The following is a 14,442-nucleotide window of genomic DNA, read 5'->3' as shown; positions in this document are numbered from 1 at the left end:
TTTAAGATTTTAAATAAGAGAATCTGTCAAGATTCTCCTTATGTGTGTACTGCAACCAGAATTTATAATCTGTCAGGATTTTAAAACTCCTGTAGACTGAGCCAGGCTTAACGGGACCAGTCCCAGAAAGTGCCCTGTGTGAACAAAATGCAGAAACAATGCCATAAAAGCCATGTAGCCATGATGACACACATCTATAATAAATCGTAAATAATTTGGCTATGAAAACAAATATAGTTAAGCGAGTAATTTTTGTTCGTTAATAAATCAAAAACTAAAAAATATGCAGACTATTTGTCTTTAGCTAAATCATGGATGAATGCAAGAGTCCTAATCGCCAAACTTAAGGTCAGATGCGAGAATAGCGTTGTCTGCTTCTAAACGCAGTTAAAACTTGAAATTACTTTTATCAAAACTATTAACACGAAAATACACAGCGCTTTAATAAACTTGATCACTTACCAACCTTTAAAACAGGCTGTGTGCACCTGCCGTGCTCGTGCTGCGTAGCGGAGAAGTCTGTGTGTTTCTGTGCAGACACTAGCCTGGTTTCCATCCAAAGTTGCGAATTTAGCTTATGCGCAAAAATGGAATATCGCATAAAACATTTGCAAATAAGCACCGTTTCTATCCAACTAGTCAACCGTCACTTTCCTAAACTGCCATTAAATATCAGTAAGAAAAGTAAGAGAAGCCACTGAATATAATAATTTTCATATAATTATAATATAATAGACGATTACGAAACACAATAAATGCGGTGCTTTTGTGGATGCCTGCTGTTTGGGAAACACAGTCGTGACAGTTCTAAGAGGCAATTACAGAAATACTTGACGACTTTGCTCAGGCATTTAAGAATGACCATAACAACATTTCTGATGCTGTGTAACAAGATCAGTTCTCTGGTTAGGCAGGTTATGCCGTCTCATAGTGCAGTTACGTGACTTTTTGGAGGAATTTATTCGGCAAATGCGTTTCCATCTCCCATTATTCGCATTAACCCATTTTCGAAAAAAATAAAAAACACCTCAAGCGACCGTAAAAACTATTTTGTGAATTAAGTGTTTTTAATTCGAAATTTGGCGTTTCCATCACTCGTTTCTGATGTGAAACTTCAAAATGCGAATAAAACCAGAGTGATGGAAACCCGCTACTGTTAACAGACTAACTCCAAACTTTCACCCGAACATTTATGTGCTTGTAGGCTATTTCTCAACAAAAACATTGTAAATATAAACAAGATGATCATGTACCGACCTAAGTGTTTATTTATGGCATTTATAGCATTATGTGAAATATGCTTTAGGCCCTATTAATGGGTTTTTCATGCGATCTGCGTTATCTTATTCCGAAATGGTTACAAAATCTAAATACTAAAAAACTTTTCTCAAACTTTGTTTTAAAAAAAAATGATACTTATTTTTAAACTTACATTTTTGTACATCATATTACTGAAAAATTATTATACCGTACTGTACTGGAACAAGTTTGATGTTACAGATTCTAAATGTTGTGTCTAATTTGAAAATACACTTAATTGTTTGTCTGTAATTCCTTAATGTTATCCATTGCACTAATTCTGCCGTTCACTTTATTTATGGTTCAGAGCTCCATCTAGTGGCGAGTTTGATGTTGCTTTAGTTCTGTGATTTTCCGGTATTCACTTGAATCAGGTAGTGAGTGCTCCATGCGGGCTGCGGTTAACGATGGCTCTCTGTAATCGCCATATGTTTCTGTAATATTTAACATTGCAACAGCATTGCTTGTGAGTATTTACCGGATTTACATGGATGTTCATTATACAGTACTTAGAGAAATGTGAATTGTTCCGGTTTAAGATAATTATTGACAATTTTCCATCTGGCTAGTGCGTTAGCCACATTGTGCTAGCGTAATATTGTTGTATTCATTGTGTACATTACAAAAGGCTATGTTTATTTGCAAGCAGAGTATTACACTATTGTGGATGTTGATATGATGCTGTAATTGTTGTTAATTCCTTGACATTATTATTATTATTGAAATATGTTTACTTGTTTGTTTGTAGTTTCACTCCATACCCAAAACCATTAAACCTGTGGGCAAAACAAGCTTCTTGTCTTCAGAGTCGTGTGAGGGAAGGGAGTTTATCTGACTGTCGAAACACAAGAAAAACGAGTTGAGGACAGTACATGTACCTTTTGTATTGCATTAGGCTATGTTGCAAAAATACTGGCTAATTTTAACTTCGCAGTATTCCATAATATTTTTTCCATTAAGGCTGTGTAAATTTGCACAGAAATATGCATAGGCTGAACTAAAGCAAGTGCGCACCCATTGCCAACAAAACACAGACATCAGTTTCACTCACCGAATGCGGTTCATGTCCGGCATCTTTTAGCGCTGGGACGGCTCCATATATCAGTTTCAAACGATCTCCAAATCCAGCGTTATATCCACCGTTTATATAACATTCATCACCCAAATGCAGTGACGCATGCACAGATTCCAGAAAATCACTGGCAGTGTGAATGTACAAAATCTAACGATCCCGGGACAAATTCCTGGACACAATTTTCCATGTATTTTCCAGGGTCTCCAGGAAAAGGGCTTTAGGGAGACATCCACAACATTTTGGGAGAAGGTTAATGAGTTCAGTTGTGTATACTTTTCCCATCTCTGATTTAGTTATAAGCAAAAGATCAAATTAAACTTTTATCCGATTAATCGAAATAATAATAATAATAATAATCGGCCAACTAATCGATTATCAAAATAATCGTTAGTTGCAGCCCTAATTTGTGGCTTGTGTTTTGAAAATATGTTCCCCTGCATTTCAGACATTTTGCCTAAACACATTTATTTGCACACTGTGACTTGAATCTAGCTTATTTCATTTTTTATTTATTATAAAGGTATATTCTGTTCTAAACAAATTCTGTAAATTAATGTTTGATTGTTTTTTGGTGCATCAATGTTGTGCTGTACCCTAGTTAACCACCTGGTGTCGTCCCCACATGCACGTGCGATTCGACTATCAGTCGACTATAGGCAAGACGTGACATTTCTGATTCGACTATGTAAATCCTGAGTCGAAGACACCCCTACTGTTAAGTATAATGCCGACGAACAGACGCAGGCTGGCCATCGAAACCACAAGAACCTAGCGGTTTTATTGTCCATTGTCCACATGCCCATTGTACCATTGTGATTCTGTCCGAATTTGGCAAATCAGGAATGTACTTAATCGGTTTTACATTGTATATGAAAGCAGAACGTTCGCATTGCTCAATCAGCACATGCAGGGAGAGCGTTTACAGTGCCATGACCATTGAGCAGTAGTGTTTGCAGTGTAAAATGCGCACCGTGCGTCTGTCTGTTTACTACCATTACAGCAATCGCAAGTTTGCATTACATTCTTTTAAATACACTGATGCGCAAAACCTCTTCAAGAAGCTTTTTACTGGCATGTTGATGAACGGTAAACAAAGAACTGCTGTGAGCTTCCAGTGTAAATATGTTATATATCTGTTTTTTATATGACTTAATACACCACAAATTTGTTCAAGTTGATTTTTGCCTCAAAAAGAATAAAATAAGTTAAGTAAAATAAAGAGAATTGCAATAAAATAGTTTTTTCTTCTTAACTTCTTACTGTTCCTGTCACATAAGCATAGAATAATGAAAGAAACACTTTAATGTGCCAAGCCATCAGAACCGAACCGAATGAAAACTATGGGTAAAAAACCGAGGTACATATTGAACCGTGGGTTAACTGTATTGTTGCATCCCCAGTAAAAACTTCTGAATTTCACTGTTCATTTCACAGACAATTTTTACAGTGTAGCAGTGATTGTCTGTAACATTATAATCACTTTCTACATATGAAGACAATGGAAATCATGACAAATTTGAACCTTTTCAAAAGATGAATGGGCACCAGATAGGGTCTTAGACCTTTGGACCTACTGTATGTAGAAACGTATCTAGAGAGACTAACCTGTCCAGCACAGTTCACAAAGTATTCACACTCTATAGATCCCCGGTCAGTCTCCACGGCTGTCACATGACCCTTCCTGACCACAATGTGATTCACACTCGTGTGCTCATAAATCTGAACTCCTGACATGAAAGACATGAATGAATTCAAAAAGAAATGTAAAAAATCAGGAAAATATCAAATACATGTGCATTAACTTTACTAAATGTAAACAACATTTTCTAAAGGATTGTAATTGAACTGATCCATACTGTATATAGCTTTAATCCTACCGTAACCCGCGGCCGACACAGCAAGTGCGTGATTGACGTCCGGTGGCGAAACCACGCTGTCCCCTGGCAGATGCAATGCACCTACGAGATCATGAATATTCACCAGTGGGTGGAGCCCTGCCACATCTTTGGGTTTGATGATGTTACAGCTGACACCAAGAATCCTAGAGACAAAAACTATAAAATTATGTTTGAGGTGTGAGGCTAGTTTTCTTATTTCCAGATTTAAGATCTTGTCCTGAATGCATGAGGTCCAATTCTGCTCTTTCGGAGAAGTAAATTTACATGCATTCATAGCAGATGCTTTGAAGCGCAATATAAAGTTGGACGGTCGACCGCAGTGGAGTGTACACATAGTGGCACTGGACCAATGATAAAATGACCAGAAGAGATCTGTGCTGCCATGTGTCTTGTGTGAAGCTGTTAAAGATCCAGCAAACTGTGTTCATTTAACCACAGGCCTTCCAGGACATGTGTATGTCAAGAATCTCTCCCAACTGAACTTTAGACACATAACGTCCCATGAGCCTGTGCTTCTGTAGAGTGACTTTCTATTGGACGTGCCACAGAACTTTCTGTAACTTGATATGAAGCCATAGTGCCAGAGCTACGTCAAGTACTCGTGTATATCCTTTTAACCACAGAAATGGTCAGCACTATGGGTGTGTTCATAATGCCATGTTTGGTTCGATTAAAACGAACTCTGGTGCGATTGCTCTGTTAGTGCGGTTTATTTGTGTAAGTGTGAACACTGCCACCCAAACCCTGGTGCGCACGTTTTTTTTATGTTGCTAGGTAACCCAAAACAGCCAACAAGTTTCTCCTCCATGTCTCCAGGCGTTCCGAGCATCTGTAAACTTCCGTTGCCACAAGGGAAGCCCTGCCTCTCCACTCATTCGATTGGACAATGGAAAAAGGCGCACATGACGTCAAGAGCTTTTCTGCTCAGAGTTGTAGTGATGGGAATTATGATTCATTTGAGTGATTCGTTCTTTTTAAGTTCGTTCACCAAAATGATTCGTTCAGATTCGTTCACTGATTCGTTCAGTGACCATTTCTATAATACGCCAGCAGGTGGCGAAAAAGAGTTGTGTTATGTCAACGAACGTATTAATGGACGTATAAACTGATTACAGGCTTTATTAAAATGTGTGTCTCTGATCTACTCATTAAATAAATAAAATAAGTCTAAATAAGTGGTTCAGATGACCAACGCACAAGGTTTTTCTGCATAATTAAAAAGTTAATTGTTTGGTCATTTACACATTCATAAATCTGGGGTTATGTTAAATGTAACGTTTATGTATTTTAAATAAACAAGCGTGCAAAGTAGCCTACCTGTAACTGCGCTTTGCATCCGCTTTCTACTGATTGCTGAACGAGACTCGCATGCTAAATGACCGACTTACAGTGTACACTCTCATTCATTTCGTTCATGAACGACATGTACCAGTTCGTTCAATTCGTTCACGAACGAGAACTATCTCTCTCGTTCAGACTCAACAGTGACCTGGTCAGAAGATCTAACCAATTACATGTCACTTCACAGCCGGAACTGGAATGCTATTTGTTGACGTGACGCGAATGAGAGCTAACCAATACTTTTTTGTTTTACAGTTTTTAGAGAAGTGCATGACATGAATTAAACGTAATGAAGTCATTTTTATTTGAAAGAACAATAAATGATACAAAATGCACACAAAACACCTGTGCTTGCAGTACAATAACTGAGTAAACAGGGCTTGACATTTTCCATGCAATAAAAATGACAATGTTAATTTGTCTTTGTTACATTTAACCATCAGCTTGCATTATTTTATTATTTTCGTAAGGATCTTTACATTGTGTCCGTTTCTGTACTTGTTGAATGTGACGAGGGAGGCGTGACGAGAGCCGTGGGAGGAGGAAGCGAGGCCGGTGGCGTGATTGATAATGAGTGTCAGCTGGGCGTCACACTGGCCTCGTATCTCTCACAGAGGAGATCGGAAGCATAAAAGGACGAACGACAGGAGGATACGGCGAGAGAGGACCAGGCCCGGACATACGTTAAGTTTTGTTTATGTTTGTGTGGCCGGCAGTCGACCGTGAGGTGGCTGCCGGCCTTTTTACTGCTGATTTATTGTTTATTTATTTTGATTAAAAATGGTTGAATGTTCGCCGGTTCCCGCCTCCTTCCTTCCCTTTTATTGAGCTTATTACATTGAACAAGAGACCTCATCTTTCATTTCGTTTACGAGTGAGAAGTAACAGCTCGTTCACGAACGAGAATCAGTGGGTCCTTTCATTCACTTATGAACGAGATGAATGAGAATCAGCGGGTCCTTTCGTTCACTTACGAACGAGATGAATGAGATGACTGATCGTTCATGTTGTTCATGAACGAGAATCAGCAGGTCCTTTGACTCCTTTCGTTCGTGTACGAACGAGATCTCTCTCGGTCAGACTCAAACACAGGCTCGTTCGTTCAGCGAAGGGCGTGTTTGTTCAGCACATTCAACCAATCATATGCTCTGTCAAAGCTCACACTCGAACGCCATTGGCTCGTGCTTTAGACACTCTTTTAAACCAAGAAGCTCTGTGCTCGAGGGAGAGATTTCAGTGAACGAGAAATATGAGTCATTGCATTTCGTGAATGCCTACTATTCTGAGCAATGGGATCAGTAGGCTTAACCACCATGTTTGTGCAAACCAACTTTTTAAAATAGTTTTGCCTGTGGCTTGTAAGTAGCATGCCCGCATCCCGACTCATTTTGCCATGTTCTCACCAGGCTAGGCTGCATGAGTGGGTTGCCGGGCCTGAATCCCACACTTATTTCTATGTGCTGAATAATATTTTTTTCCATTTCAAAAGGAAACGTGGCTGTTTATTGTAAGTTTCTTTGCAGTTCCACGCACGATAGCGTCAGTCTCTTCACGGAGGTAAATGGCAAGGCATTTGGCATTGACTTGGGCTGTGTTATATTTTAGTTAATAAGTTCATGCTTGTTACATTACAATCATTGCACAACATTATTGCGTCTCCTTATAGTCAATCAATTTTTGTAATATGGAAACTAAAATCACATGGGCTACTGATAAAAGACATGCATAGACTAAAAGGCCCCTGTAAGTTGCTTTGGATAAAAGTGTCTGCTAAATGCGTAAATGTAAAATCTATTACTGTTCGTTCATCCTGTTTATAGCACGAAAGTCCACTGATGTGTGAGTTCAGCAGCAAAAATCAAGTGCAGATACGGTTTATAAAAAGATCTCTCATTCCAGACTTTCTTTTCATACTGACCACGCATTAAGTACTGAAATATAAATCTAAAAACTACCCAGCGATACAGATAAACAGAACAAGACCAACAGCGTAAAAAATGGCTGGTGGTTCAAGCGGGCCTCCAACCTAGGTTTGATGCCGTCAGCGATTGCGAGTCAATCACGCTAACCAGCAGACTACCAAACACAGTGCTCAGCCTCTGCTTAAAGGGAATGCAGTTTACTTTTTACTCTGGCTGACCTCGCTTAAACCAGGAATGATTTCTGGTGTTGGAAATTAGCTAATACAATATTTCAACCGATTGCTTTTTTTCACGTAGGCAATACGCACTATATGTAATAAGCAGGATACATTACAATGGGATTGGTTGGCCTTTATACAATTGCTGACCACGTTGTGTAGCTTTACATTTCCAAAGAGAAGAAGTCGCTTCTTCGGAAAGCAAGCAATGATTTGTTTAATGTTAGCAAAGGTAACACTGCGCACATAATAAAATCCTGTAAAATGATCAGTGGTAAATTGTTCTGGTCTGGCTCAGTTCATCAGTGATTGGGTGAGAACAGTTCAAATTTACTGGCTGCGGAAATCAGCGGGAGGGGCTCATTATACAACAGACAAAACCCCGTAAATAACGCACGCTCTGTGCAACCAAAACGGCGTTTTTTATGCCGTCATATGGCAAGACAGCCGCGCAAAAGGCGGCGCTCTTCAAGCTCCTTAGATCGCCGTTAAATACGGCGTTATGGAAGACTTTTCGCGCGTTTTTTACGCCGTTTGGATTCACGACGCCGTATTGTGCGGCACAAATACTGTTTAAAACGCCGTCAAAAACGGCGTTCGGATATAAACGTGTTTAATCTATGGCGTAATTGTGACACCATCGGCTTGCCATACAGAAACGTGAGGTGCCCGGCGCATAAATCATAAAAGCTGTCCAATCACGTTGCGACTTTACACGTAAGCTGTTAGGTTCGATATCTTTAGGTTCGCTGTTAAAATGCCAGTCTGAAAGCTAAGCGAACCTGTCACGGATGAGGTGCAGAAAACCCAAGCGCAGGCAGACGTGAAGGGGTTAACAGAAAACGTTTAATAAATACAAAACCACAAAACAAAAAACCCACGGTGGGGCAAAACTAAACTAAGAACATATATATATATATAGAAAACAAGACTTCCCACGAGGGGGCAAAATGAACACGGTCAAAATTACAAGAATAAAATAAACAATACCAAACTAGACGGGGAACAGGATCTGGAACAAACAAGGCACACAAGGACCGAAGTACACGTACTACAAACATAGCACAAACTAAGAACAATCCAAGAGCACAGGACAAAGAAACAAGAGGGAATATATAGGCAAGACAAACGAGGGATAACGACAAGGGGCAGGTGTGGTTAATCAAACACTCAGGGAAGGATAACAAGGAAAGGAGAGGAGCGGGGCCAATGACGAGACACTGGAGAGAAACGCATACCATTGCCAAAAGAACAACAATATGTTTCTCTCCACACATAACCAAAGGCTTTGCCATGGCTCTGCTACAGGACCAAGAAAAACATGACTAAGGAAGCAGAGCCATGACAGAACCAGGACTAAATTAGATTTTTTTCTTTTTTGGTCCGGACCTAAATAACCAAAAGAACCGAACTAGCAATATGAACGCACCACCCTAATGTGAATTTTTCATCCCACCAAACATGAATGAAGCGTTAAGCGCGAGTGATTTACATGTTAAGTCAATGCAAAGACGCGATAGGACATCCTGAAGCGCGATTCGCGTGAATCTGAACTTTGGCGAAAATTCGCGCCACGTTAACCAATCAGGAGCTTGCTCTAGTAGTGACGTGATTATGACGTAGCGAGCGGAGGCAGAAATCTGAAACTGTCAGGATCCTGTCCTGAGTTTTCGTGCCTTGTGGACAGGGTCATGACAGTACCATGTCTTGTGTGTGTGTTTCGTCTTGTGTGGAGACACGTGGCGGTTTGTTTTGACATTTCGCCGCGTGTCCTCCTGTCTTCCGTTTAGCTCTGCCCCCTTGCTTCTCCGTTAGTGTTTCATCTCCCTCACCTGTCCCGTCATCTTCCCGCTTGTCTCCCTTAATGTTAAGTCTTGTCACCTGTCCTTCACCGTCCCTTTATTATTATCCCTCGTTAGTGGTTCCCCTTAAATAATCCTGTTCTTACCCCAGTCTTTGTCGGTTCATTGTGTGTGATATTGTGCTTGTATTTTCACGTTGTAGACTCCTCTGTGCTTCCCCATTCATATCGTTGTGGATTACGTGTTTCCCCTGGACTACTATTCATGTTTGGATTTATTATTTGGATTGTTCTTTGTGTTTACTTTATTCCCCATTCGGGAAGTATTTTAGTTTGAATTCTGGTTTAGTTTTGTACAGTTTTCCCCATCGTGGGTTTTTATTTCTGTTCTTATTAAAGTCTTCCTTGTTTAACCCGTCAAGCTGCCTGCGTTTGGGTTCTGTCCTCTATCCGACGTGAAAGAAACAACAATGGAGGACAAAATCATCGTCGCTGTACAATACATCTTACTTTTATCGAAACAGGAAGAAAAAGGATCTTGCTTGGAAGAAAGTGAGTGAGGTGGTCAGACAATCTGGTAAGTTGTAAAAAACGCTCTTTACTCAATTTGAGCTATATATATATACAGTATATATATATATATATATATACACGCATGAGAATGGAGCCGCCTGGCAGAAACCCCTCCCATGACGTGATTCACGTCTGTTGTGAAGTGAATTTCACGCGCGAATGAAGCGAGTAAACTCAAAATGTTCAAGTGTCCAACTACGCGCGAATAGCTCGATTTTTTTCTTTGGAAGCAAAACTGAGAATTTTTAGAAATTGTTGATTTGTTTTTTCTCCTTACAATGTCAGTGACTTGTGAACAGGTCTATTAAAGTTTTGAAAAGCACACAATAATTGTGTCATACATTCTACGTTTTGAAGGCAACTAAAAATGACAGAATTCAACCCGCAAATCATTGGCACAGAAACCAAAATGCAACAGAAATGAAAAAAATGGCTAAAGCATACATATCCAACAGGATGCAACAAAATTGTCAGGTCTGCCCGCCTTCGCTCTCGTGCAGGGTTTTTCATGCATTGAGAAATTGGAGGCGGCCGCCTCCGTCAAATGTCTTGCCGCCTCTCTCGCCAAAACTATGTCGGGTGTCTTCACAAGAAATGCTGCGTGCATTTAACTGTCATTTGTAACTGCAGTTGCAGCATTACGCCACAGTGGAGGCGCTGTTTCGTTATCAGCACACTGAGGCGCTAAAAAGAGTTGCAGAACAAGAGCTAGCTGTGTTTCACGGCTGTTTGTCTTGCATCAAAGTACGTTTAATTTCTTAAATTAACATTGCATACATCATTGTAATGTCTTTAACTGTGCAGTTGGATCGTTGAATCAGCGTATACTGTACACAGCGAGTTCGCCAGTATGAACGCACATTGCATGACTCGCACACGAATGACTCATTTGAACCGATTCATTTAAGCTATTGAACTTTTCAGTCACTAACGAAAATAAGAGATCATTGAATCATTTAAAGTGAACCACAGAGAATGCACGATGTCAGACTGGTTAATTCAGTTGGCTATTGTGGGCTGAAAAGATCGTTGAAAATGATAAAAAGCTTTATTTGATTAAAAAAACATTTCTGTTTGGTTGAATATAAGTAATGTTTTATATAACTTAATAATTGTCATTTTCATCTAATTTTATTAGAACTTTTAACATATCAAAGTCACTTTGGTTAAGCCACTTAAAGGTACGGTAGGCCTTCGTGTGTGTGTGTGTGTGTGTGTGTGTGAACAAGATCAGGATGGCACCACCTCCGCCTCATTTTGAGCCAGGAAAAACCCTGTCGTGTTGAGGATACGGCTGTCGGCTGATATGCTCTGGTTGTTATGGCATTATTTGATCATGACCTTTGTAAAGTGTGTCAGTGAATAAATTATAATGGTAAATAAACAAAAGGTAAAATATTTTGTTTTTCACCAAAGCCATTCGTGTGAGAACTTAAATAACAACATACAACAAATAATGAGAGAAAAAGAGAGGGTCACTCACTTCAGCCTGGATCCCAGACGCTTCAAAGACAAGAGCCGGTCCTGATTTTGAGCCAAACAAAGAGAACCGGTCCGTACAAAACCTGGAAAACAGACACACACGCAGCTAAACTTCTTTCATTTCAGTGACGAAACATATTTGATCTTAAAGTTTTACATTGTGTGACGGTAGTGATCTCTTACCTGTTTTAATACCAGTCTCCTCCTCCAAGCGCTCATAGAGTGAATTCGAGTAATTGGCCATTTTACTCTCGATAGAAAGAGGTTTGGCGACGCTCACTATTCCTGCACAAAATCGAGTTGTGCCGGCTCCAAGTCTGCACCAGACAAAACGGTTAACAGCACTTTTATCCAGTCACAGATAACATGGTAGTAAGTAACTGTGATTTAGAACAAATCGCAACAACTTGTGATAGTTAACAGTGATAAAAAACTAAACCCGAGGGACTGAACTCCTGATTTAAACAGTAAGTACATTTAGTCGGACAGAATGAGACTGATTCCAGATTCTGCACGTATTCTAGCTAGCAGGTACAGTCATGCGTGGTTCAAAATGTGTCCGTTTCCTTGTGATAAATTCACGGCCTGTATCTTAGGCAGTAGTCTTTTTGGATGCAGCATGACACAACGACAAAACATGCATGATGGACCTCTTATATAATCATACAAATATGAATTCACGAGTTTGCACTCACATGTCATAAGATATGAAAATAAAAGCATATTTGCTGTGCTGTCCGAGGGAACAGAGCTCGAATTTAGCCCGAACCCAGAGTTTATTAAATTTGAGTTTTTTCCTCTACACCAGGGGTTTTCAAACTGGGGGCCACAGAAGATTCTAGGGGGTCCCCAGAAAATCTCAGAGAAATAAAAAGACCAATCAAAAACTTTAAAAGTATATTGAACATTATTACTGTTTCATTAAGAAGTGTTCATATGTATTTCTAAGTGTTTATCTCTTATTTCCTGCTACATACACTCTTTCCAGAATTGTTCTTTTTTTTCTTTATAGTGAGTTTTTTCTAACTACATTTCCTTTTATTTCACTCGTTGGTCTTTGTAAATATAAATCTGAATTGAAATTGTTCTGTTCAGATTTATACATCCAACATTACTCGTATTTATAAACGTGACAACTTTTTAGTGCTGTGTCAGCCAGCGTAGTGCTTCAAAGGGAAGGGAGGGGAGTGAGCCATTGGTTGCAATTTGCAGATGCCGCTAAATTCCATACACTGGACCTTTAAAAGTGGATATGAACTTGTTTTCTTTGCAGCATTTGATCGTTCAGTAATCGTAATCGAGAGAAAATGTTCAATTAATTGAAATTTTGATTTTAGGCCCAATCGTCCAGCCCTAGTCTGTAGCTACACTTAACACAGTTGTGATGTTGTGTGTGTCATGTATTTCACTGAACACTCACCTGCCCTGCTCCAGCAAAACTATCTCGGTCCATCCCAGTTTGGCAAGATGATAAGCCACCGAGGTCCCCACAATGCCCCCTCCACAGATGACCAAGCGGGCGTGAGTGGGCAGGGCTGTGGATGGAGACTCGGTGCTTACAAAGCGCACTGATCTCTGCAGACTAAGATGTGCGGGTCGAGCTCCAGAGTCACAGAACCAGCGGGGCAAAAGAACGGGGGACAGAGCCCTGACAGTCCACGCTCCACTGCGCATGCTTCTGCCACCTGCGCAAAAACACAGCCATGCCACACAGCACAACAAATCCATACACACGTCTGTAAATGAAATGTTCCATTTTGAAGAAATATTTTGACCAAAGGGATAGTTCACCCAAAAATGTAAATGTTGCCATCAATTTACTCACCCCCAGATTGTTCGAAACCTGTATAAATGTCTTTGTTCTGATGAACACAAAGGAAGATATTTGAAAGAATGTCAGTAACCAAACAGATCTCATCCCCCCATTTACGGCCACGGCAGGGAAAACAAATACTATGGGAGTCAATGGGGGATGAGTTCTGTTTGGTTACTAACATTCTTTCAAATATCTTCCTTTTATGCAGGTTTGGAACAACCTGAAGATGAGTAAATGAGGACAGAATTTTCATTTTTGGATGAACTATCCCTTAAATCCCACTGCACTGGAAAACAACAACATATCAAAGCAAATGTAACTTAATTAAAAGAGAGATAAAACATATTAAAGTACTTCAAGTCAATTGTGAACTGTGTGATTAATATGAATGTTAACCATGACCCTGTTATGATCCCATATGATGTAACGTTATAATCCAGCATAAATCATATGTTCTGCATAGCCTACTGATATGTCATGTGTCCGCCGCGCGAGGCCTTTTATCACATCATTTATTGAATTTACTTGACTGATTTTTAGTCATGACAGCGACATGTGTCCTTATATAAGTTTGTTAAACAAGCTGATGACGAATGTGATTCTTCTGAATGTCAAACTAAACATTCGCAAGTCAAACTGAACAACAACATAGATGCTAAAACACGATTACATTTTATAAAAGAGAAACACGCAGCTAAACATTAAGGACCTCACCAGCGTAGAAACCCATACCTGCAGAAACGTGTTATAATCGCTCAGATCCGATCAGAAATATTGATCTAATGATATGATTCTTGTGTCAACTTGAGCATAGACTAGAGCGGTAGCTACCAGTGGAGCCTGCTGCGCATGCGCGGAATCGCTTTTGAAACGAGCCTTTGCTGACAACTCGGTGATTGACAGCTAATTTTTGCACCTCATTACGTATCATATATGTCATTCGGAAAAAAAAGAACTTCCATCGTTTTAATGTTAATTTTAAAGTTAATCTTAATATCCCAAGTTAACCTTCAGATA

General features: G+C 39.8%; 1 protein-coding gene across 2 annotated transcripts in view; it reads right to left on the bottom strand.

Moving 5' to 3' along the window:
- pdpr (pyruvate dehydrogenase phosphatase regulatory subunit) overlaps positions 1-14,268 on the bottom strand; it is a 51,326-nt gene extending 37,058 nt beyond the window's left edge. The window contains exons 1-6 of one of the 2 annotated variants that reach the window (XM_057347770.1): positions 14,158-14,268; positions 13,030-13,294; positions 11,793-11,926; positions 11,611-11,692; positions 4,252-4,415; positions 3,980-4,101 (exon numbers count right to left, since the gene is read on the bottom strand). In XM_057347770.1, coding sequence (XP_057203753.1) covers positions 3,980-4,101; positions 4,252-4,415; positions 11,611-11,692; positions 11,793-11,926; positions 13,030-13,283 — 756 coding nt within the window. In that variant the 5' untranslated portion in view covers positions 13,284-13,294; positions 14,158-14,268. Of the gene's footprint in view, positions 1-3,979; positions 4,102-4,251; positions 4,416-11,610; positions 11,693-11,792; positions 11,927-13,029; positions 13,295-14,139 lie in introns of both variants that reach the window. The other variant, XM_057347769.1, reaches the window with a different exon arrangement.
- Positions 14,269-14,442: the final 174 nt, after the last annotated feature.

The sequence above is a fragment of the Triplophysa rosa genome, linkage group LG12 (assembly GCF_024868665.1).
Source record: "Triplophysa rosa linkage group LG12, Trosa_1v2, whole genome shotgun sequence".
In the NCBI taxonomy this organism is placed as follows: domain Eukaryota; kingdom Metazoa; phylum Chordata; class Actinopteri; order Cypriniformes; family Nemacheilidae; genus Triplophysa; species Triplophysa rosa.
This window is presented reverse-complemented; position numbering and strand designations above follow the sequence as displayed.